General features: G+C 32.5%; 1 protein-coding gene across 1 annotated transcript in view; it reads left to right on the forward strand.

The window, feature by feature from the left end:
• Positions 1-23,577, forward strand: part of LOC115890920 (LARGE xylosyl- and glucuronyltransferase 2-like) — a gene marked incomplete at its 5' end in the record, with an annotated part of 29,925 nt that overhangs the window by 139 nt on the left and 6,209 nt on the right. The window contains 10 exons of the mRNA XM_030911285.1: positions 45-320; positions 375-592; positions 651-733; positions 793-903; positions 1,090-1,225; positions 3,548-3,703; positions 9,222-9,524; positions 16,440-16,592; positions 17,961-18,140; positions 19,755-19,978. Of these exons, the coding sequence (XP_030767145.1) occupies positions 45-320; positions 375-592; positions 651-733; positions 793-903; positions 1,090-1,225; positions 3,548-3,703; positions 9,222-9,524; positions 16,440-16,592; positions 17,961-18,140; positions 19,755-19,978 (1,840 nt within the window). The remainder of the gene's footprint in view (positions 1-44; positions 321-374; positions 593-650; positions 734-792; positions 904-1,089; positions 1,226-3,547; positions 3,704-9,221; positions 9,525-16,439; positions 16,593-17,960; positions 18,141-19,754; positions 19,979-23,577) is intronic.

Below are 23,577 nucleotides of genomic sequence, written 5' to 3' on the forward strand. Positions count from 1 at the left end.
TTTAGTTTTGATTGCTGTGATAAACATATGTTTTAATTTTTTAGCAGGGGCACACCCCAAGAGCATTAGGCAATTTGCTAAAGATTTATATCGCAATGAAGAATACTTACCAAGAGAATTAGAACTGCAATCAAGAGATTATTGTGAAGTTATACATATTGGTATTGTGTGTTCTGGTTATAATTCTAATGTATATTTTCATGGTTTCTTAAAAAGTTTATTTTTAACAAGGTCAAATCCAATTCACTTCCATTTGTTAGTTAGCGATGAATCTGAAAAGGTCCTTAGAATTTTATTTAAAACATGGCAGATTCCTTTGGGTGTGTTATTATTTTGAAGACATTGACAACATTTATTAAATTACTATATTTTAGTAACTGTATCGTTTTATAATATTAAGAAGTGGTTAAAGGATGTACGATGGGTGCCAAATAATCATTATTCTGGAAACTATGGCCTTCTGAAGTTGATATTTCCGAAAGTAATAGATCTAAATGTGACAAAGAAACTTATAGTTTTAGACACTGACCTTTTACTTAATGGTGACATATATTTTTTATGGAAGATTTTTAATGACTTTAATTATAAGCAAGTATGTAAATAAAAATATATGTATAAGGTAAATATAATTAACCTAAGACATACTCTAGACAATTGGTATGGTTGAAAACCAAAGTCAATATTACCTAGGAAAACTGGGCAAAGCACATCCGTGGCCTGCTCTTGGAACTGGGTAGGTAATACCCAAACCAAAAACAAATATTTGTATGTATGCGATATCATATTTTACAGATTTAATTCAGGTGTCATGTTATATGATTTGGCAAAACTAAACTCAATAAAATGGGACACACTTTGGGTCAATTTGACAAAAAGATTGTCCATTGTATATGGTCAAGCAGAGTAAGTATTATACAGTGGTTTAAACTAAACTCTGCTTAATTTTCTTTTATTCAACTTTGTTTTATCGGTTCTGACATCCTCTAGCATCTAAATGATATATTTTAAAATTTGAGTAGATGTTTAAAGTCTCTTAAAAATATAAGAATTGTTCTATAATTTCCAGAATTAGATTTCTATTTTTTTTAGTTTGGGTGATCAGGATATTATTAATGCACTTTTAGTGGAATCGCCTGGTCTTGTATATAGATTACCGTGCTTTTGGAATACCCAAATGAGCGATAATTCATTAAGCAGTAGTTGCTATACAAAGCACAAACCAATGGTATGTTATAAATATTATTTTATCTCAGTATGTAAACGAAAAAGTATTAGTATGTGAAAGGAAGTTAAAATATTGATTCATGTGAATAAATTAACAGCAAAAATAATCTCAGTAAACAACTTTTTAGTTTATATTGTTATCAGGATATTTCAAAAAGTTATAGATTTAGAGAGAAAAAATTATTTGCCCTGTATACCGGGTGCGTCTCGAAAGTGGCTCATACCTATAACTTTTTTTTTTCAGATAAAAAAGCGAGATTTGGTTTGTTTTATGACACTCTGAGTAGAATGACATATCATATATTAACTTTTGACATTTTTGCTTAAAAACAAATCGTATTTTAAATTTCAATCTGGCGTGGCATGGCTGTGTTAAATACACTAATTTTTAATCAAGGACCTTTGGAAAAATAGTTTTGATAGTTTAATGGTTTTCGTGTCTTGCTTGGCCGGTTAAAAAATAATTATACCGTGCTGGCAACTGTTACTTTTGGGTCGGCATTTACATGTGTGGAAGTAAATCGCATAGGGATCTCATTAAGTCGGAGTGAGAGAAATCCGACCGACCGACGCGACGCGCGACGGTTTGCTGTTGCGGCGTTGCCGATACGCCCTTCCCTATCGAGTATAGTAAAATCACAATCGCAAACCGCTTATTTTTAAAAGACTTTTTTCAAGAGATAACTAGATAAAATCATTAGACATGTTTCTGAGCATCTGAAATGGAATTATAAGGATATCGTTAAGGTGTCATTTTTTTATAACGAGAAAACGTCAGTAATCCCGATAATTTAAAAACTCAACTTTTTAACACATAACAGGCCATAACTCAAGAACCACTTTAGACATTGAAACTTTTTTTTATTTTCAAGATCGGATATTTTACAATATGTTTACATAACAAAAATTCGATAAGGTTGTTTTTTCCATTCAAAATTTGTAAACAATCTATCCATTTACATTTAGAGCATAGCAATTTTCAGCAATCGTGTAATTTTTTTATTGATAAAGATTTTCACATACTGTCTACAAAGAAAATACAGCACAAATATTAACAAAGTTCTTGAAAAAACTACAATCTATTATTTCTAATAGATTTCGAGATATCCATTTTTGAATTCATAGTTCTAATAGCGCGACCACTATCGAACGCCCACTCAATTTCACTTATTTTTACCAAAAATGCAAGTGTTTCTAACTTGCACTTAAAAAAATTCAAGCTATAGGGAAAATTACAACGACTCGTTAATAAATAAACAAATTAGAGACGTTATTAAATCGTGAAGCTGAACGCATGACGTACACCTTTCCCTAGAACTTTAAGTACTGACAGAGGAATTGATTGAGTCGACCGGTCAACTGCGACAAATCTGCTATATCCCCTTCCACGTCTCTTAGCGATGTGCACAGTTTCTCGGTTTATTTCATACGTTTGGCAACGTGTTTACTGTCCTCTCTTTGTTTAGTACATTATAAACGCATTGTACTCTTCTTACATACGGAAATCTCGACCCAAAACTAACCTTGATTAAGATTTATTTTTTATTTGAAACTGTAACATGCGGTTCATAACAACAATTTGAGACACGAAATACCAAGTGTGTGGTATCAATTTACTCGTAAAAAAATGCTTTTTCCAAATATGCTAATGAGCCACCCTTGTTCAATTTGAAAAAATTGAGATATGATTAAAACCACGATTTGGGCATCTTCTAGCCAGCCAGGACAAGACACGAAAAACATTAGACGATCAAATCTATTTTTCCAAGGCTCCTTCACTAAAAATGAGTGTTTTTAACGCGGCCATGGCACCCTAGGTTGAAATTTAAAATACAATTTTTTTAAACGAAAATGTCAAAAGTTGACATATGATATGTCATTCTACTCAGAGTGTCATTTTCTATCGAATAAAGTAGAAATAAACCGAGAGTGGCATTTAAAAATCAAAAGTTGTAGTCATTTCCGGTGAAACAGGAAGTGACCAAAAACAAATGAATACGTCAGTCAATCCTAATTTGTGTCAAATACTAACATACCAAATCTATTTTTTTTATCTGAAAAAATAAAAAAATTAAAAAAATAAAAAAATTCAAAAGTGGTTCACCCCTATGAACCACTTTTAAGACGCACCCGGTATAGTAGTTTATAAAACCAGGATTTTTCTGTAAAATTTAAAAAAAGAACAACCACAACACGAAATTAATTTTCTACGTGTCGTTACCCAACCCTGATTGATCATTAATCATACGTTATTAACTTAGCTTCATTAATTTACTATTTTTTACATATTTAGGTACTTAATAAAAAAACTTACATTTTTTAGATCGTCCATTGGAATTCGCCTAAAAAATACGACGTCACAACCAAGGATGGTGAAAAATTTAGAGGCCTAGCTGACGGTATTTTCGAATTAAACGGGAATTGGTTTAGAGAGTATCCACAGATATGCGAGAAAAATAAGTCTGAAGAATTGTTACCTGTAAGTCAAGACCTAGTATAAAATATTTTTTACATAGTGTCAAAACATTTATATCAGTATATGTTAAAAGTTGTTTAAAATTCGATTTGATAGCTACAGGGTGTTTCAAAAAACATGTGCCATCTCTCGTGGGGAAATTTCTCGCGTAAAAGTAAGATTTATTTTTCATATCAACATAGGTCTGATTTTGCTTTGTTTTGTAGCTACAGAGAGTTAAAGTCTTTATTTTAATTCCAAAAATACGTAGTAGTTCTATGTACACAGAATATAGGACACCCTGTATACAAGGTGACGCTTCTCATACGCCTCGGAGGCTCCAAGGAGAACAACAGTTTGTATTGGAATGAAATTTTGTGAGCATATGTAGGTTAATTCAGAGCACTTTTTAAAAATATAGAGAGTTCTACAGGGTGTCCCAAAAAAGTTACATATCAAAGTTTTGTTTTTTGTAATGGAACACCCAATAAATTAGTTGATTTTCGGATTCTGGGAGAAAAATAAAGATGAGTTTTATAAGAGAAGTATATGACTAAAATGTAAGGGTTTTGACATATTTAACATTTTCTAAAAATAAAGAACAATTTTTAAATTAGAATAAAAGCTACCTAAATTGGAATTTAACCGGTATAGCCTAATATGTAGTTGCACTAACTAACTATTCTTACTTTAAATCAAATTAAATTTAAATTAGGGATAAAATTAATATTGAAAATTGATCACCTTTTTTTTCAACATGTTACTCTTTTATTTTAAATGAAACACCTAGTATATTATTCCGATATTCAATCGAGAATTCATGTCTCTTCAAAATACTACATAGTTTGCCTACCCCTCAAACAAAGATTTCCTTAGATATTTTCATTTACATATGATTTGATCTGAGTAGATTTTTATTATTTGATAAAATCTAGGTGGCTGTGATATATCTGATGTTACTTCAACATAGCTGTCTAAGGGTGGCTGCAACCAGCTGCAACTACATTCCGTAATCCTGCTGTTAAAACATAACAGTTGGTTTTTATATATAAAAATCAATTGTTATGTTTCAACAGCAGGATTACGGGGCGTCGTTGCAGCCACCCTAATTAGTCCAACTTTAACAACTAGTTATCATTTTGTGTCAGTTAAAACAAAAAAAAATTCTCAGAAATTTGCCGAAAATGCAAACTTATACTACATCAGAGAGAATTGATATGCTTCTATTAGTTGGTGAATGTAGTGTGCATTCATCAATTAATAGAATACTTAAATGTTCCTGATTTTATCTAGTCTGGTTTTTTTATGGGGATATGTTAAAGACAGTGTTTACAAAACTCGACCAACTATTTAGTTCAGTCATTGGGGATCAAAAAAGGGGCCTGCTTGGAAAAAAGTCCGGAAGTTTTGAAACTTTGCAGGTTTATAGGTTTTGGGGTCCCTAACTAAAATCCATAAAATGCACATTTCCAGATTTACCGCCGGCGCCGCCATCTTGCCAAGATGGCGCCCAAAATCGGTATTTTGTGAATATCTCGAAAACTATGCGTTTTTCGGGAAAATTTGAGGAGAGCAAAATTAAAGAGAATAAAATTTCCTACAAAAAAGGTATTATGAAAATTTTCGCTAAAGTCAACCGTTTAGGCACAAAATCCCTGGAAATTTTACAATTTTACGTAAAATATGATATATAATGTATAGTCGATTTTCCGAAATCAAATGTCGATTAGGGTTCACTAAAACTAGTTTTAGTTTAGTTTCTTCAATTTTGTCATGAAACAGTGGCGTATCATTAATTCGCTCATTAATTTATGAATAATTAATTGTCGTGCTGGACAGCATTCATTGCGAACTTACCACCAGGTTCAGCATTGATCTGGTTGTACCAAAGATACCGAAGAATGGGGTTGGAAGAAAACAAAAACAGGCATTACTCCAGTCACAACGTTGAAAGATCCAGCTCCGAAATCCCTGTTGGCATTTTTATCCTGTAAATGCAAAACCAACCACTATGGTAAAGCCTGCGGATGCAGAAAAGCAGGATTAAAATGTTAAATGATTTATGCATACTGCAATGGGTAATCCTGTGACAACGTCACTGAAGTGTCACTCGACGAATCCGATGAAGAGGAGTTGGACTTGCCTGTAGATATTAGTGATGGGTTGTTATTTAACTATCTGTTATTTTATAACAATTATTTAGAAATAACATAACGCAACCGTTATTACTTCTAAAAAATAACAGATATAAAATAACGACACATAGAGATCGGCCGCTCGTGAAACGAAAAACGAAGTCGGCGCTCTGCACCGCTACGAAATTCTAAGCGGCTCGAAGCAATTCCAAAAAACAACTAGTATGGATGGAAAACATGTTATTTTGTCAACCATCGATACAGGCGGCGAGACAACGGACAACGAAGTGGGGAATGCGCTACGGCGAACGTAGCTGCTTCGGTCGATGCCGTTGACGGTCGTATTAAACAACAGCTTAAAAATAATAGGATATAAAAGAAGCAGGTTTTTTGAAACAGTTCCGAGCATAACGCCTAGCGGTCGAGATAACAGGAGTGGGAAAGGAACGCTGCTGCATCGGTCGATTGTCGATGGAGGCTCGCAACGGGTTGGAGAAGCAGTCATTTTAGATACGTTGTTTTTCAACCTGTTACGAGCATAACAGGGTGGCGGTCGAGATAATCGGAGTGGGAAAGGAACCCTGGCTGCATTGGTCGATTGTCGATGGAAGTTCGAAACAGGTTGGAGAATAACGACTTTAGGGTGTAGAGGTTCGATAAGAAGGGATTTTTCGAAACTCGAATTCTAAGGGGGTGAAACCACCCTCAAATATTAGAATATTTTTTATTTAAAAACCGGTGAGTTTTTCGGAAAAAAACTCTTAAACACGTATATTTTATTTCGTTGTTTTACATATTTTAAGATTTTTTAAAAATATATACAGGGTGTTTCATAAAATATGACCATTGAGTAATCACGATTCTGCTTAAACTGCTTGACGTTTAAAGCTGATTTTTGGCAAACAGATTGACTGTGGGGTTGAGGTTCGATAAGGAGGGGTTTCTCGAATCTCAAATTCCAAGAGGGTGAAAACGCCCCTCAAATATTACAATATTTGTTATTTAAAAAACGGTTAGTCTTTCGGGAAAACGCTTGGACACGCATAATTTATTTTGTTTTTTTACATATTTTGAAATTTTTTAAAAAATATTACAGGGTGTTCCAAAAAGTTGAGTAATTGATTAACCATGATTCTGCTTAAACTGCTCGACGTTTAAAGCTTATTTTTGGCAAATGTGAGAAAATTTTATCCAGTTTGTATGTTAATAGAAATTCTTGCTTTGCTTCATCATCACTATTACAAATTATTAATTCGACGCGAACGAAGTCGCGGGTACACGCTAGTTTAAGTGTAAAATTAATTCGAACTCTAGTGTGTAGTTGGTTTACTTATGAAGAATATACTACACATTTTCTTATATTGCTATTTTTGACCGCAAATGGTAAAATTATAACTAAGAGCTTCTCGCCCGTCGAGTGAGATGCACCCTGTACACTGCTACGCAATTCAGGATCTACGCGGATCGAGGGGCAAGGCTTAGGTAGATCCGAATATATACGTATAGACGAGTGGCGGAATTTTGGCTTTTTTATATCGCGATTTGTAAACAGCGCTTATATGTAAACAAGGGCCGTTTTTAGAGAGGTATTTTAGATAACAATCGATATTTAGAAATGTTTTGACACCCTGGAAATACTACCACCGAGCATGTCATTGTTGCAACTTGCAACTGCGTTAATACGCCTGGCGGTGACCGCCTCATGCTCTTTCAGATATTTAGCAATAAAATAAAGAAACCTGTTATTTTTAAGCTGTTATTTTAAGCTGTTTTTTATAAATAACTATAACAGTTTCAACTGTTATCTAAAAATAACAGTTTTGCCCATCACTAGTAGATATCCCTCTGGAGACGGAAGATGAAGAGTTGGACGTATTGAGAGACCACCCTGATGAGCCCAGCACAGCAGACACGATCGACTTTAACATCAGTGAGCCAGATCCGTCGGGCTTGTGCAGATAAGTTAAAGTTTTTAATTTATCTAGTGGAGTAGGCCTCCGGGGAGACCACGTTAAAATAAACGCGCCATATACTTTACCTCTTGAGTGGTGTGGAAACAAGTACACATTTTCAGTAATTAAAATTAATTATTCATAAATTAATGAGCGAATTAATGATACGCCACTGTTTTATGACAAAATTGAAGAAACTAAACTAAAACTAGTTTTAGTGAACCCTAATCTACATTTGGACAATCCAGGGATTTTGTGCCTAAACGGTTGACTTTAGCGAAAATTTTCGTAAAACCTTTTTTATATGAAATTTTATTCTCTTTAATTTTGCTCTCTTCAAATTTTCGTGAAAAACGCATAGTCTTCGAGATATTCATAAAATACCGATTTTGGGCGCCATCTTGGCAAGATGGCGACGCCGGCTGCTAGTCTGGAAATGTGCATTTTATGGATTTTAGTTAGGGACCCCAAAACCTATAAACCTGCAAAGTTGCAAAACTTCCGGACTTTTTTCCAAGCAAAAATCCCCAATGACTGAACTAATTGTTGACATGAGAGAAATCATCAGATGCAGTTAACAGGAAAGTGAGCATTTTGAGCATTTGATTTAATCTAGCTAATTTTTGTCACATAATTATAAGTTTATATCTAGTTTTCATTCTGTAATAATTAATATGTTTTAAACGTGTATCTTTTTATTACCGTTGAGTATTTTACTCTAAATCCTTTAATTTTTGTTAAATTAATGAAAGGTATATCAAAGCCACCCTCGATTTTTTCAAATAATAAAGATCTACTGACACAAAATCATAAAAATTAAAATATCTAGGAAAATACTCTGGAAAATATTTGTCTGAGGGGTAGGCAACATTCATAATATTTTGAAGATATATAAATTCCCCATTGTCAACCAGAAAAATTTACTGGGTGTTCCATTTAAAATAAAGGAGTAACTTGCTTTTAAAAGTGACTAATGTTCCATATTAATTTTGTCTCATCCTGTATAACTTTTCGGGTCAAATTTCAATTTGGTTTAACATACAATGGTTACTGTAATTAAATATCAGGCTATACGAGGTCAACTAAAATTTAGGTAGCTGTTATCGAAATTTAAAAGTTACTCTTCATTTTCGCAAAATGTGAAGTATGTCAAAATCCTTAGATTTTAGATGGTATCCTTAGATTTTATGTATGCTTCTTTAATAAACTCACCTTTATTTTTTTCGTAAAATCCGAAAATCAATTAATATATAGGGTGTTCTATTAGAAAAAACACAACTTTGATATGTAACTTTTTTGGGGACACCCTGTATAATTCTATATATTTTTAGAAAATGCTTTCAGTTAACCTACATATGCTGCCAAAATTTCATTTCGATATAAACTACCGTTCTCCTTGGAGCTTCCGCGGCGTATGAGAGGCGCCACGCCTGTATACATATTTTTAAATTTCAGATTCATCTGAACGATGATGACTGCGATAAGTATACAAATCCGCCATATATGTCATTTAGAACTTTATTATTCTTTCGAGATTTCAAATACGTAGCTGACGATAACGATATTACTTACGTAACACATTTGTCCTACGATCGATTCTACCTCATGGAAGAAATTGCAAAAATATGGACTGGTCCTATTAGTTTTTCTTTGTATATAACGGATGCAGAACTCGCAAAAGTCATTCAGTTTATATCAGAAAATCATGTACTGAAAGTTCGCAGTGATATAGCTTACCATGCAGTTTTTAGAGAGGGGGTAAGTATACCAGTTTTGACTATAAACTTTGAATAAGAAGACTAAGGAAGGAGCATATCAAAAATCTTAGGTCCACCGCGATGGGACTCAAATATGGCCGACTTAAATTCCGGTTTATCAGTGCCGTTCTAATTTTATTTAAAAAATGTAAAACTATAATGTAGGGTAGACTCAATATTTTTTTTTTATTTTACGTTGTGTATAAATGTTGGTAGTTATTAAAATTGTTATAAAAACATATTATTATAATAAAAATAGGTAAGTTTTAATAATTATTTATTAACACAAACATCCGATACGCTACTGAAGCAGGTAAGTCAAATTGACGTATCTAAATTCTTTGACATCTAATCTTTGACAAGTAGTAAATAAAAGCAAAAATGCAAGAGAAAATATATAATTAGTTAATTTAAATGAATTTCATAAATGATTGGTTTACTACACATATGTATATTATATAGTCACTTAATAGCGAAAAGTTGTTCCAATATTTCACTCGATTTTTGCCGAGATCTACCACACGCTACACAACCAACTATTTTAGAGTCTTTTTCGATAAATCGCGATAGTGTCACTGTTAATTTAAGTTCTGCCACGCAATTTCCATCTAGATTTACTACCTTTATACAACTATCAGTAGTAGAATAAATAATAAATAATATAAAATAAGCTCCGTAAAGACTGACAAATCCACAAAATTTCAAATCAAATTCAAATGTGTCAAATGAATCGTCAAACAGAACTGTCAAGGATCCCCACCCTAGAGTCCTTTTTCCGCCCGCCATGCATGAATACATGGATAGCATTATGCTCCTTCCTTCTTAGTCTTCTTATTCCAAGACTATAAAGACCTATTGTAATCGCAAAAGATTCTCCGATGCACGTCATCAATCATATCGACATTGACAGTAAAGTCTATAAACCTGACTAAACGAAATTTTGGCAAAAATGTTTAAATTTGTTGTATAATTTATGATACCGAGCAGCTCTTCATTTTACTTTATAGAGCAAATGATTGTAACAGATATTTTATTTAGATTAAAGCTACAAAAATTAGTTCAAACCGAATTTTATTATCGCTATGTTAGTCACATTGCGCTGTGTTCAGCAATGTTGTCCTTTATTATTTGACAGTATCCTTGTGTCAGTCATTATTTTGTATAATATCGTGTTGTTGAATATTTATGAGTAATTCTCGTTTTTTTGCCTATTTTCATAGTCTTTTTTTAAAAATTGCACTTTTAAGCACAAACAGTTCTTTTAAGAAACTAAATTTTCGAGTTTTTGTATTGCATTTCTTGAAATTGTGTGTTGAATATGCCAAAGCATTTAAACAGTCAAAGCAAAGAGCTTGTAGCTTCTCCTTTTTTTTAACTGTTTTGAACGAGAACGTGACAATAAAGGTCCTTTAAAAAATATTAGTTATTAAATTAAAAATAAAACGTAAAACTCTTTAAAAAATGATATAATAAATATGTTGTTTGTCAATTTTAAATTAAGATTCATCTCATAAATCTATCACAATCTGGCAGCGCTGTCGGAAACTGCATCGGAAATTGTTTTGCGATTACCATATTAACTTTTAATATGACATTTTATGTATTTTTTATATATGAAATTGGATGGGTATTTAAAATAATAAAGCTTTTTTTTCGACGTAAAAGAAATGTATTTTTGTCACTATAAGTTTTATGCTATAAAAGTTTTAAATTCTACAATTTCAATTAGGAAAGATACATGTACAGAAAATTAAAATGTATTTTTTTTCAAACGCCACAAAAGTATTAATTTTTGCCAGGTAATTGAAAATCTAAAAAAGTACTTTTAACGCGTAGGCATACAAATAAAGCCGCTTTTACCTCTAAGCACCAACGTACTTACACCACCAGTCAGTGGCGGTTCGTGACCCGTGGGACTGGGTAGGCGACAAGTTTTTAGTTGCATCTATTTGTCCCCCCCCCCTAAATTTACCGTAACCCAGTTCGTAAATATATGTTATCTCTGGATTAAATACAGCTCAAGGATATTTAGGACAAAACTAAAGCAAAAATAGTAGCATTCAACGTAATGACATAATGATTGACATAATGTACAAGTATAATTTTTTTTATCTCCTCAGATGCTAATTTTTAAGTACTTTGATAAATAAGATAGATAATAGTACCATGAAGTACATCATAAGATTTTATTTTATTTTATTTATTTACACAAACTAAAAAGTCGTAAGTATATCGACAATTAAATTTACAAAGAAAAACAGATTCTCTTATTCATATACATATAAGAAAATAATTATGTTTTATATATTAAATTGAATGGTGTAGTAACAATCAAAACAAACCATTTTCAACTCTCTGGAAATGTATCTCCAGGATCATTCTCCTTAAATTATTTTATAATCGAAAATTATCATATCTATTATTAATACCTGCAATTTATTCATTAATTTATGTTGATCAATATCATTGCGGTAAAAGTTTGATAAATCAGATATTAAATGCTTTGGAAATTTTTTATAGGATCTAAAATTTTTGTGAATCAGCAATAGATAAATAAAATAATTGAGACATATCTGCAAACTTTATTTCTAAATGTATAACAATGTTATCTAATATTTCATAAAATAAAATAAAATTCGCAAAGAAGTTTTTTGACTTCCCCCCTTTTATTATCATATCGAATTCAAATAGCACGCTGAGACTTTTCTGTATGGTCTGCTTGGACGGAATAAAACAACGCGCTTTTTATTTCGGATTCTATTAGTGCTATGGCGTATTTTCAAATACAACCGGTTATATCATTTTGAATAGTCTTGAACAAACCCGAAAAATGTTTCTAATTTGCTGTAAATGTTTTTTGAATCTCTTTATAAAAGTTTTAAATACTATGAATAATGAATCATATAAAATATCGCATCATATATAATGTTCCAAACCTACAGAGCTCCCGCGTCTACATGCAAAGTGCAAAGGCGACCGGAGATTTCACCTAAGCTCCGTCTTAATACGATACAACTCAGACTTACGTCGCGTCGCTACCGCACGATGAACTAGACAGGGACAGAAGCATACAGATGACTGCCGTACGTCGTGCATTAACTCTGATAACAGGCGATAGAAATCGTCGCCGAACAAGGGCGTGTGCAATATGCACACGGTCAAAATTATTTTGTTTTCGTACGCCAACGGTAGTGATTATTTTAATATAGAAGACCACAAATATTAAATTAATATTGATTATTACAACACACTACCGTGTATTAACAGTATTTTTGTGTATTGGCAACATTAATAGTAAATAATGTAATGTAATAAATCGCTTAAATTCTGACAAAATTGTAGGGTAGGCGCCGCCTAACCTTGCCTACCCTGACGAGCTGCCACTGCCAACAGTTAGGAAAGATACAAGTACAGAAAGTTAAAATGTATTTTTTTTCAAACTCCACAAAAGTATTAATTTTTGCGAGGTAATTGACAATCTGAAAAAGTAATTTTAACGTCTAGGCCTTAAGTAAAGCCGCTTTTACGCCTAAGCAAAATATATTATTAAACTGACAGTTCGTCTAGAGTAACCATAACTTCTCGGTATATAATTACTTACACAAAACAGCCCCATTTAGAACTTCTTTTGTTATGTTAAGAAATGAAAGTAAAAAAGTGCCTCTTGTGTTTTTTCGCATACTAAAAATTTCAATTAATGCCGGTATATCCTGCTGGTCATCCATGTATGGTATGGTCTAGATTTTAATGCGTGTGACAGAGAATAATATAGATGACCAGTTGACAGACAGAGAGACAAAACCACCAGCGGCATATAGTGTTGCCGGTTTTTTACGTTTATAGGAAAATGTGTGTAGCAAAAAAAATAAAAGCTATTTTAAAAACTTTCATGTACTACTGAAATAATGATAATATATCTAAACTAAATATAATCTACTAGTTGAAGCCTGGCGCATCCGCCATGACACCACATCAGGGAAAAAAAATACTGTTTATTTTTTATAAATAAATGAAAAATAAAAAATCAGGCGACTACAGTTTTTAGAAGAGCCAAAAGTAAAAAAAGCAACTTTCTAGAGCAAGTCGTTACTTCAATAGAGACGACCCAGATAAACACTAGCATTTTATATACATATATGTAGATTACAGCTGTAGTAAAATATGTAAGTAATAGTGAAAAATAAAGTTCCAACCCTAGATGCAACATTTTTCGTAAACGCCTACTTGTGCGGTGTGCAATTTTGATGCAAAATTCGGCAATACCGCATAGAAGAAATGTGTCGACCCAATTTTTGTTTCTTTTTAATACATTTGATTTTCCATTATGCTGTCTACATCACTGTCTTACACGTTAAAATCCAGACTGCACAGTTTCGATGACCAAATCGGTATATTGTCAATATATTTTTTAAATGTACATTTTTTTTTAATTGTAATAGACCGAGAGCTGGCTACATAAAAAAACATTATTATCGTTACATGGTTAATTTTTCTTGTGAAGTCTCCTTATGTGTAGTCATTATGGAATAGTCATGTCTGCCAGCACGAGCCCGGGGCTTAAAGCGGGGGCGGCCAATCGAAAGGGTGAAATTTTGACACTAAAAATATTATAAGGTACACGAGTTATAATTGCCAAAGAGCTTTTATTTATTATTAAGAAACGTGGAAAATTGTTGGCAAACATTTTTCTCGTGGCTAAAATGCCGGCAGACAACGCGAAAGAGGCATGAAATTTTAACAAAAAAAGTAATCGCATACATGCATGCCGATTGGTGGAATGTTATATTTATTTACTTAAAAAGCCGTATGCAAAAGGGCAGATGAAAAAAATCGTGGCTTAATCAGCTGTAGACTGTTATCAAAAGCGCGATATTACTCTACAGGGTGAGTCTTGGATAAGTGCAAATATGTTCAGGGCTGGTATCTCGACAAAAGAAATATATTTCCTCTTAACCGTTTTTCCAATGAGTCCAAAATAACCGTTCAAGTTTGAAAATTTAACAAGACATTTTTAGAAAGATTTATGAGTCACCTGTTTTTTTCTGTATTTGCATCCATTCTTTTAGTGTCGTAACAAGGTCGTAACCATAGAGTAAAACCGTAAGCATGGTAGATTTGGTTTGGTTTAAAAAATTATATCGTGGGTAAATTTGCGGTGAACAGGCAGTTGTACAAAGTTTTCTAAAATATAAAGGAACATTTTAAAAAAATGCTCGATTTTCAAGGCGGGTAGCGCTAAAGTAATATCGCGCTTTTGATGACTGTCTGCCGCTGATTTAGCCACGATCTTTTTGTCTGCCCTTCTGCACACGGCTTTTAAAATGAATAAATATGACATTCCACAAATCGGCAAGCATGTGAGCCATATTTTTTTTCCAAAATTTCATGCCTGTGTCCTTTCGCGTTGTCTGCCGGCATTTTAGCGACAAGAAAAATGTCTGCCAACAATTTTTCACGTTTCTTAATAATAAATAAAAGCTATTTCGCAATTATAACTCGTGTACCTTATAATATTTTTAGTGTCAAAATTTCACCCTTTCGATTGGCCGCCCCCGCTTTAAGCTCCGGGATCGCGCTGGCAGACATGACTATTTCATAACGGCTACACATAAGGAGACTTCACAAGAAAAAATAATACTATAAATACTATATATTACCAACTATGTATTTACTTATTTATGATTAAACTTTTTTTTTTATTTGGTTCATAAATTTATAATTTCTAAAATGTCAGAATGACTTTAATAAAAAAGTTTAGTATCTAACACGAAAATGATGATCGACTCTAAATATCAGAATGCACAAACTAATAAAAACACAAACTATAAACACAAATCACTGAAATCACCGAACTTTCCGATAAATCAGGAATATCTGAATTAATGATTATTTAAATAATGATCAAAATAATTATTTAAAAATAACTTGACGGATCACCAACATTTTGTCAACATGTCAACATGATGTCAACTAGACAAAAACTAGACCACAGACAATAGTCAACATAGGGACTGTCATGTCATCTTCATATATAAATTAGAAACCTGTACTTTAATGTCTTTTGCGCCGTCTGGCGATGCGGAAGAAACTAAATTTGGAGTTCTATAAAATTACCATTGAGTGTCTAGGGCATGATGATGTCAACTAGACAAAAACTAGACCACAGACAATAGTCAACATAGGGACTGTCATGTCATCTTCATATATAAATTAGAAACCTGTACTTTAATGTCTTTTGCGCCGTCTGGCGATGCGGAAGAAACTAAATTTGGAGTTCTATAAAATTACCATTGAGTGTCTAGGGCATGTATCTCTCTGACAATAACTAACTTTATGTTATCAAGATGACATTTTAGATGGCAACTGACATATAATATTTTAATTTTAAATATGTATGTAATATAATTTAAATTAATATAATGCAACTTTATACTAAGAAAACATTTATACGTTCACAAAATACAACAAAATCTAGTAATATAGTTTGAAAACAATGAAAATTGAATTAAAATTCAAAATAGTTAAGCGCGACCTCTTGTGGCAAAATTAGGGGATTAAATTTTCGCCTTTTTTGACACCATTTAATGACAGGTGGCGCCTCTCGTGTTTGTTCGCACGGTTAGTCTTTTACTCCCGTTTTTTACTATGGTTATTAAAGAAAAAGTTCTAAAGGGGGATGTTTTGTGTGTGTGTGTGCTTACAAGATATGGTATTACTTTTAAGTATTTTTATAACATATTATTTGCAATGTTTGAAACTGTTTAGAAAATTATTCGTGACGTTTGAAAAAAAAGCTTGTTCTATTCGGAGTAAAAAAGACTTTTTGTGTCTCGCCTGTAATGTCAAACGTAGAGGTATCATTTTTACTCATAATAAAATGATATACTATTATGTGACATTTATTTATTGTTTTTAGAATTTGTATCCCATCAATATTTTAAGAAATACGGGTTTAAGTAATGTCAATACGCCCTTTGTATTTTTGGTTGATATTGATTTCATACCTATGAAAAATTTATTTGAAATACTGAAGGATAATATAAGGAGCATGGGCGACTTGAAGCAAAAGGTAAGAGATAATAAGATAATTTTTTTTTACATGATCGTGTTGTTTTTAAATATCTTTCAAATAACATGTAATTTATTCCCGAGTTTATTTAACACTATTTTGGTTTTATTCACCCCTATTTTATTTTTATAGAATATTCAGAGGGCGTCCTAAAATTACGTGAAGCATTTTTGAGGATTTTTTTAGCCCCCATCCTCCTCTAGTGATATGTCATGAGATTTCTCGACCCCCTCCTCCACCCCTAATCACACGTTAGATCTTTCAAAATTGGTATTTTGAGTACATTAAATATATTTGTATTGGATTTATTTTAAAAAACACTACTTGCGTCATTTTTGTTAAGACTAGTAAATACTAGTATTTGAGAATGTTTAGATTGTAATCTAAAATCACAATGGTAATATTAAAATCCCCCCTCCCTTGATTTCCTCACTAATGGACGCCCTCCGTAGACTTGTTCTGTAGATTAGCAATAAAGATTGTAGAATTACTTCTATTAAAATACAAAATAACTTTTGTGAAGTTTATGATAACAGATAAACTTTTGAGACATTTATGATAACAGATAAACTTTTGAGAAATATGTAGCTATGATGAATTAGCAACCATAAATAAAGGAAATAAATTTAGATTGGAATGAAATTGTTTTGGGTCGCGACCGTTGTACGCGATCTGGCGCTGCTATAGCGGTTGCTAAGAACAACTGCAAATAAAAACAGAAATAATTTTCTCTTGTCCATATCTCTTGTCAAAGTCAGAATCTTCAAAAATTAGAAAATCTTTCAAAATATAAACCGCTCTCATTGAAAATATTCCGAAAAGTTATTAAAGCGTCCATTTTCACAGTAATTATTGCCATCTTGTGAGATTAATTTAAGTTTTATTTACTCTAACCCGTGATAATTGTGAAAAAAAAGCTGTGCTGTGAACTGCAAAAACCATCGTGGATCGTGGTATAACATCGGTTTCCAATGTTTCATAGGTATTTCATGCGTGTCCTTATGTAAAATAAAGTTTCTTGTGTAACACACTGTATTTTATTTATAAAATTAAAAGAAATTAATAATAAATTTGAATAAACAATATTTGGCGATATAATTCCGGAAAAAGCCGAACCGCTCCGAAAATTTCAAAAGCTTTGGGTCGCGACCGTTGCAAGAATAGCGTCAAATAGTGTTTACATTGTCCTTATGGGCACCTTTCGATCTAAACTTGTTTCATTTATCTCTGCTTTCTACTTTCTGTATACTGTTTGAGCCGTCATAATAAAGAGTTCATTTGGATTTCCGACGATATTTTAGATTTGTGTTCTTTTTGAAAGTTTGACAAGATACTGAAAATTAATTTCTTATTAATTAAATATTTTAGGCCCTGATTGTACCAGCTTTTGAAGTTGCCGGCAATAACGTTGATATACCGTTAAATAAAATTCAGCTAATTGATTATCTTAATGACAAGAAAATTAAACCTTTTCTTTCTGACGTTTGGTATTCGGGACACGGACCTACTGACTATGAAAAATGGAAAAAAGAATTGGAGCCATATCAGGTATATTTATCTGAACTAGAATAATAATTATTGTAACAATAGTTCTTATTTCATAAGTTTTATTTTTTTTGTGAATAATAAGATATTAGTTAGCAATTTGCTACCACTTATTTATATTTCTTAAATGTCATCAAATGTAACTACGGTTTCCAAACCAAACTAAACCGGGATCCCGGTGTATGTTTATCCCGAAAATTCCGATATTAAATCCCGTGAAAAATTTAAATGCCCAATCTAACAAAAATCGACTTTGTACAGTTTAGCCAGAACGGCAATATCTAAAAGTTATATTTCCGTGCTTACTATTTTTTTTTGTAACAAGAATTATTATTGGTTTTTTTTACTTACTAAATACGAATGTTATATTGTTTTGTCTATTTTAATAAAGGCTTTTTCTTATTTTCTTTTTGATATACCGTGTGCGTCTCAAAGGTGGCTCACCCCTATAACTTTTTTATTTTTTCAGATAAAACAATAATATTTGGTATGTTAGTATATGACATACATTAGGATTGATTTACATATTCAATTGTTTTTCGTCACTTCCGGTGTCACCGGAAATGACTACAACTTTTGATTTTTAAATGGCACTCTCGGTATTTTTTACTTTATTCGATAGAAAATGACACTCTGAATAGAATGACATATCATATGTCAACTTTTGACATTTTCCCATAGAGTTTAATTCAAATTGTAACCTGCGGTTCATAACGACAATTTGACTCCAATTACCAAGTGTGTTGTATCAAATTATTCGTAAAAAATGCTTTTTCCAAATATGCTAATGAGCCACCCGCGTTCCATTTTAAAAAATTGAGATATGATTAAAAATACGATTTGGTCATCTTTTAACCGGCCAGGACAAGACACTAAAACATTAGACGATCAAATCTATTTTTCCAAGGCTCCTTGTTTAAAAATTAGTGTTTTTAACACAGCCATGGCACTCTAGATTGAGATTTTAAATACAATTTGTTTTTGAGCGAATATGTCAAAAGTTTACATACAATAATATGTCATTCAATTCAGAGTGTCATTTTCTATCGAATAAAGTAAAAAACTACCGAGGGTGCCATTTAAAAATCAAAAGTTGTAGTCATTTCCGGTGAAACAGGAAGTGACCGAAAACAATTGAATACGTCAATCAATCCTAATTTATGTCATATACTAATATACCAAATCTCGTTTTTTTTATCTGAAGAAATAAAAAGTTATAGGGGTGAGCCACTTGTGAGACGCACCCGGATGTACATACTTGCATATTTATTATTAAGTATTTCTTTAGATTAAATTTCAATCAAACAGCTGATGAAGACGGTTGTAAAATAACTCGGATGTTTTGAACTGATTTGAAAAACGATAAAGAGAAAATATGTTCCTTTTATCGAAATCTACCAGCGCTAAAAATATTTGCACTCACCTTATATAATCATTCATTATTTAGATCTGATACGTTTTTACCTAAAAATCGATTTAATATGCATTTTATTCCTTCAAATATGTGTTTTTTTTCTCATTAATGTATTAATTTCGGTTTTGTTGTTCTCAAGTGACCACACACATAAATATTACGCACTATTATATTCTTTTATCTTCAACAATTTACTATTACAGGTTAACTGGAAGGTAGATTTCGAACCATATGTAGTGGTTAAAAGTAACGTAGTTAAATACGACGAGAGATTTTTGGGTTTTGGATGGAATAAAGTCTCCCATATCATGGAACTTGAAGCTCAAAACTACGAATTCATAGTTCTTTCAGATGTATTTATAATACATCAGCCACATGAAACCAGTTGGGATAATATAATGTTTAAAAAATCTGCAGTTTATAGAAAGTACGTATATAGTTTATATCAAATAAATTTTAGTCACGTGATTACGTTTGACCGGCACAGCGTTGCCCACTTTTACATATTTTCTTTTAATTAAAATATTCTAGAAAACAAAGATAAATTAATTACAAATATATAAACACTTATTATTTACATCAACAAAACTCACCTTCTTAACAGCACTTAAGGCACATAAAAGGCCATCACTACCGCTGTCCCGTTCAAAATATTCTAATAATGTTGCGATGAGTTTTTTGCGGCTATTAAGCTACCTTGTACACTTCGCACTAAAAGAGATTCTAAAAAGAACAATGTTCGACTGCAAGGTGTGCTACCATTTTATGGTGCTACCTAGTAAAAAATTTTAAGCTTAAAATATCCCAACACAATTCATTTGAATCAAAAACTCGTAATATAAAACTAAAGTGTCAAAACGAATGACAATGTCAGGGAATAAATAAATAAATGTGGCAACTTGACATTTTTTATAGCAGAGCTACCACCGGATTCCCCAGCGGAAAATTTAAATTCCAGTTAGTCAGTCTGCCGAATATGCCTATGGTTGGCAACAATGAATTTAAAAATCGCGCCCTCGATTACAAAACTAAAAGTTTTATTAGTATTGCATATACAGGGTGATCCGAACTGTATTCCGGAAACTTCGGCATCATAGTCTGCAGATAAAAATAAGTAAAAAAGTTCGTATAGTAAACGCCACGAATGTTTGGGAGTGATTCGATTGGGATTGATGAAGTTAGAATCGACACGCGCGCAATCATTTTTACATTAAAAACGTAAATTTTTACCGCAGACGTAGGTTTTTAAAGGCCCGTCTAATCATCTGCCTGCGCTCCTCCTACTTATTCTAAAATGTTAGCGTGGTTGACAAAGACGATACTATATCGCGTTTCTTTGATTGATCCGTTTTTGTGCGTCAGTCCATTGGTGTGCTTGCAGTGCGACCAATGGGGCATTCCAGTTTATATTTATAACCAAATAGATGTTTTGACAAGACTTTGACAGTTTGCTGGAATCCTTTTTTAAGCAATTTGTTACTAATAAATATTTTTGTAATATTCATCAATAATAATAAATTTAAAATTTCATGCACATAAACATAAACAACAGATTATATATTGATTATTATATGACTTGAAACACCACGGCACTGGAATTAAGTTTTATGTGACCTTGAACAGATTAGTTTACATGGTAGCGACCGAAGAATCACTCCCAAACATTCGTGGCATTTACTATATAAATGTATGTCCTAAAATGCTTAGTTTCGGAGATACAGGATGTAGAAGTTGCATTTTTATTTTGATTTTTTCCAAATAATTTCTGAAGTAACATCAATATTTTGATGAAAATTGGCGTCTGGGAGTTTTTTGGCATGAGAAATTCGATTTTGATCTCAATATGACTCCTACTTGTAGAGGGCGCCACCTACATATTTTTTAACTGTTTTGAAGAGCAATAACTTTTTGTCCGTACCTGTATAAAACTACTGAATGAAAAATTAAACATATCCGTAACTTTTTACGCAAAAAATGTCTTCTGGTAAAAATCGCTACGAGCAACCGTTCTCAAGATATTTAGAATGGAAATAGTCAATACATGTCATTATTGACAAAAAATAAACACGGTGAGTATAGTACTGAAAAAATAAATTTGAGAAATTTTTATTTTTTTAAATTAATCATAAATTTGTCTGCGAAAAAATGACGAGAAAACAGTTTCTGTTGAACTTTTGACACAAAAACATTTCAAATTTATGAGTTCAGTCTAATAACTATTCAGTTAACATGTTTAATTTATGTCAATGATGACAGGTCTTGATAATTTCAATTCCAAATATCTCAAGAACCATTATTCGTAACGATTTTTACCAAGAGACCTTTTCTACATAAGAAACGTAAATGTATATTCTTTTACTCAGTAGTTTCATACAGGTACGGACAAAAAGTTATTAATCTTTAAACCAGTTAAAAATATGTAGGTAGCACCCTTTACAAGTAGGAGTCATATTGACATAAAAATAAAATTTCTCATGTCAAAAAACTCCCAGACAACAATTTTCATCCCAATATTGACGTTACTTCAGAAGTTATTTGAAAAAAATTGAAATAAAAATGAATCTTCTACACCCTGTATCTCCGAAACTAAGCATTTTAGGACATACATTTATACGAACTTTTTTACTTATTTTAATGTGTAGAATATGCTGCCGAAGTTTCCGGAATACAGTTCGGACTAGTGATGGGAATACCGGTTCCACGTGAGTCGCGTTATAATAGCGACCGTTACAGAAAAATACCGCGATTTTGTAACCGAGGTTCCGACTTCCAAACTGTTGCGGTCCTCGTTAAAAATATATCTAACTTATCTATATTTGTATTTCACTCATTTTCCAAATATCGAGTTTATAATTGTGTATAGCCAATCTATCTTATTTTTAGAAAATCGATGACATTCCTTGTTATTTTTTTAATTTTCTTTATTAATTTTCGTTTAAATAAAATGAACGGCTCACATTTATGTGTATTGCAATATAATATATTTAATGTTAAAATCAAGAACAAAGTCCAAACCACTGTCAAAAAAATTATTTATTGGTCTAACCTAACCTTAAAAATAGATAAAAACAATAAAACTTATATAAATGTATAAAAGCAAATAAAATATTTTTATTTTATTTTATTTGCTTTTGCGTTTCATCTTTCAAACAACACTATTTTATACCATGCCTAGTACATACCAAAAATAGCTATTTCGAAAGTAATGTAGCGACGGCGACGGAAGCACCAACGCCAATAGTAACCGACCAAATGTGCGACAGGCAAAACCGAAACCCTAGAAGCGCTCCAGCGACTGCTGGAACGAAATACGTGGCCGCCGAGGTCGAGCGTCGATAATCAGTTACAGCAGTTACTTCTGTTCGCGACAGGGAACTAAAAGTCTAGGAGCGCGACGGCTGGAGCGAAGTAGGTCGCCGCCGAGGTCGAGCGTCGATGCCCAATTACAGCAGTTACTTCTGTTCGCGACAGGGAACTATAACTCTAGGAGCGCGACGGCTGGAGTGCTACGGACATACCAGTTCCAGATACTACTGTTGGCGGCCGACGAAATCGCGACGGCTGGAGCTAAACACGCCGCTATGCGGTTATTACGGTTCGAGCTAATTTCAAGTGCGATTATAAGTAATTTATTTACAAATTATAAATAATTTTTAATTTTGTCGTCATTATGATCGTCGTTCTTCAGTAACAGGTTCCTGATTCGTTGTGGAGCGCGACACGACGTTACACAAAAATACCGTTCCAAAATCGCTTTACTAAAATACCGACACATCACTAGTTCGGACTACCCTGTATATTAGCAAAGATCCATATACAGAGCGATACAGAATTATTGAAATAGTTGGCATTCTTAGAGGATTTAATGATTAGTAATTGATGCCGTTGCTAAAACATAATATTTTCGATCAAAAAACTTTGACAAATTATGTCAATTTATTGACGTCAGTTTTTTAGGTTTTCTTTTTTTTCTTGAAAATTTACAAATGTTGACTTTGACATTTGTGAAATTGACATATTTTTCAA

Source organism: Sitophilus oryzae, unplaced genomic scaffold (genome assembly GCF_002938485.1).
Source record: "Sitophilus oryzae breed Bouriz unplaced genomic scaffold, Soryzae_2.0 scaffold_937_pilon_pilon, whole genome shotgun sequence".
Taxonomy (NCBI): domain Eukaryota; kingdom Metazoa; phylum Arthropoda; class Insecta; order Coleoptera; family Curculionidae; genus Sitophilus; species Sitophilus oryzae.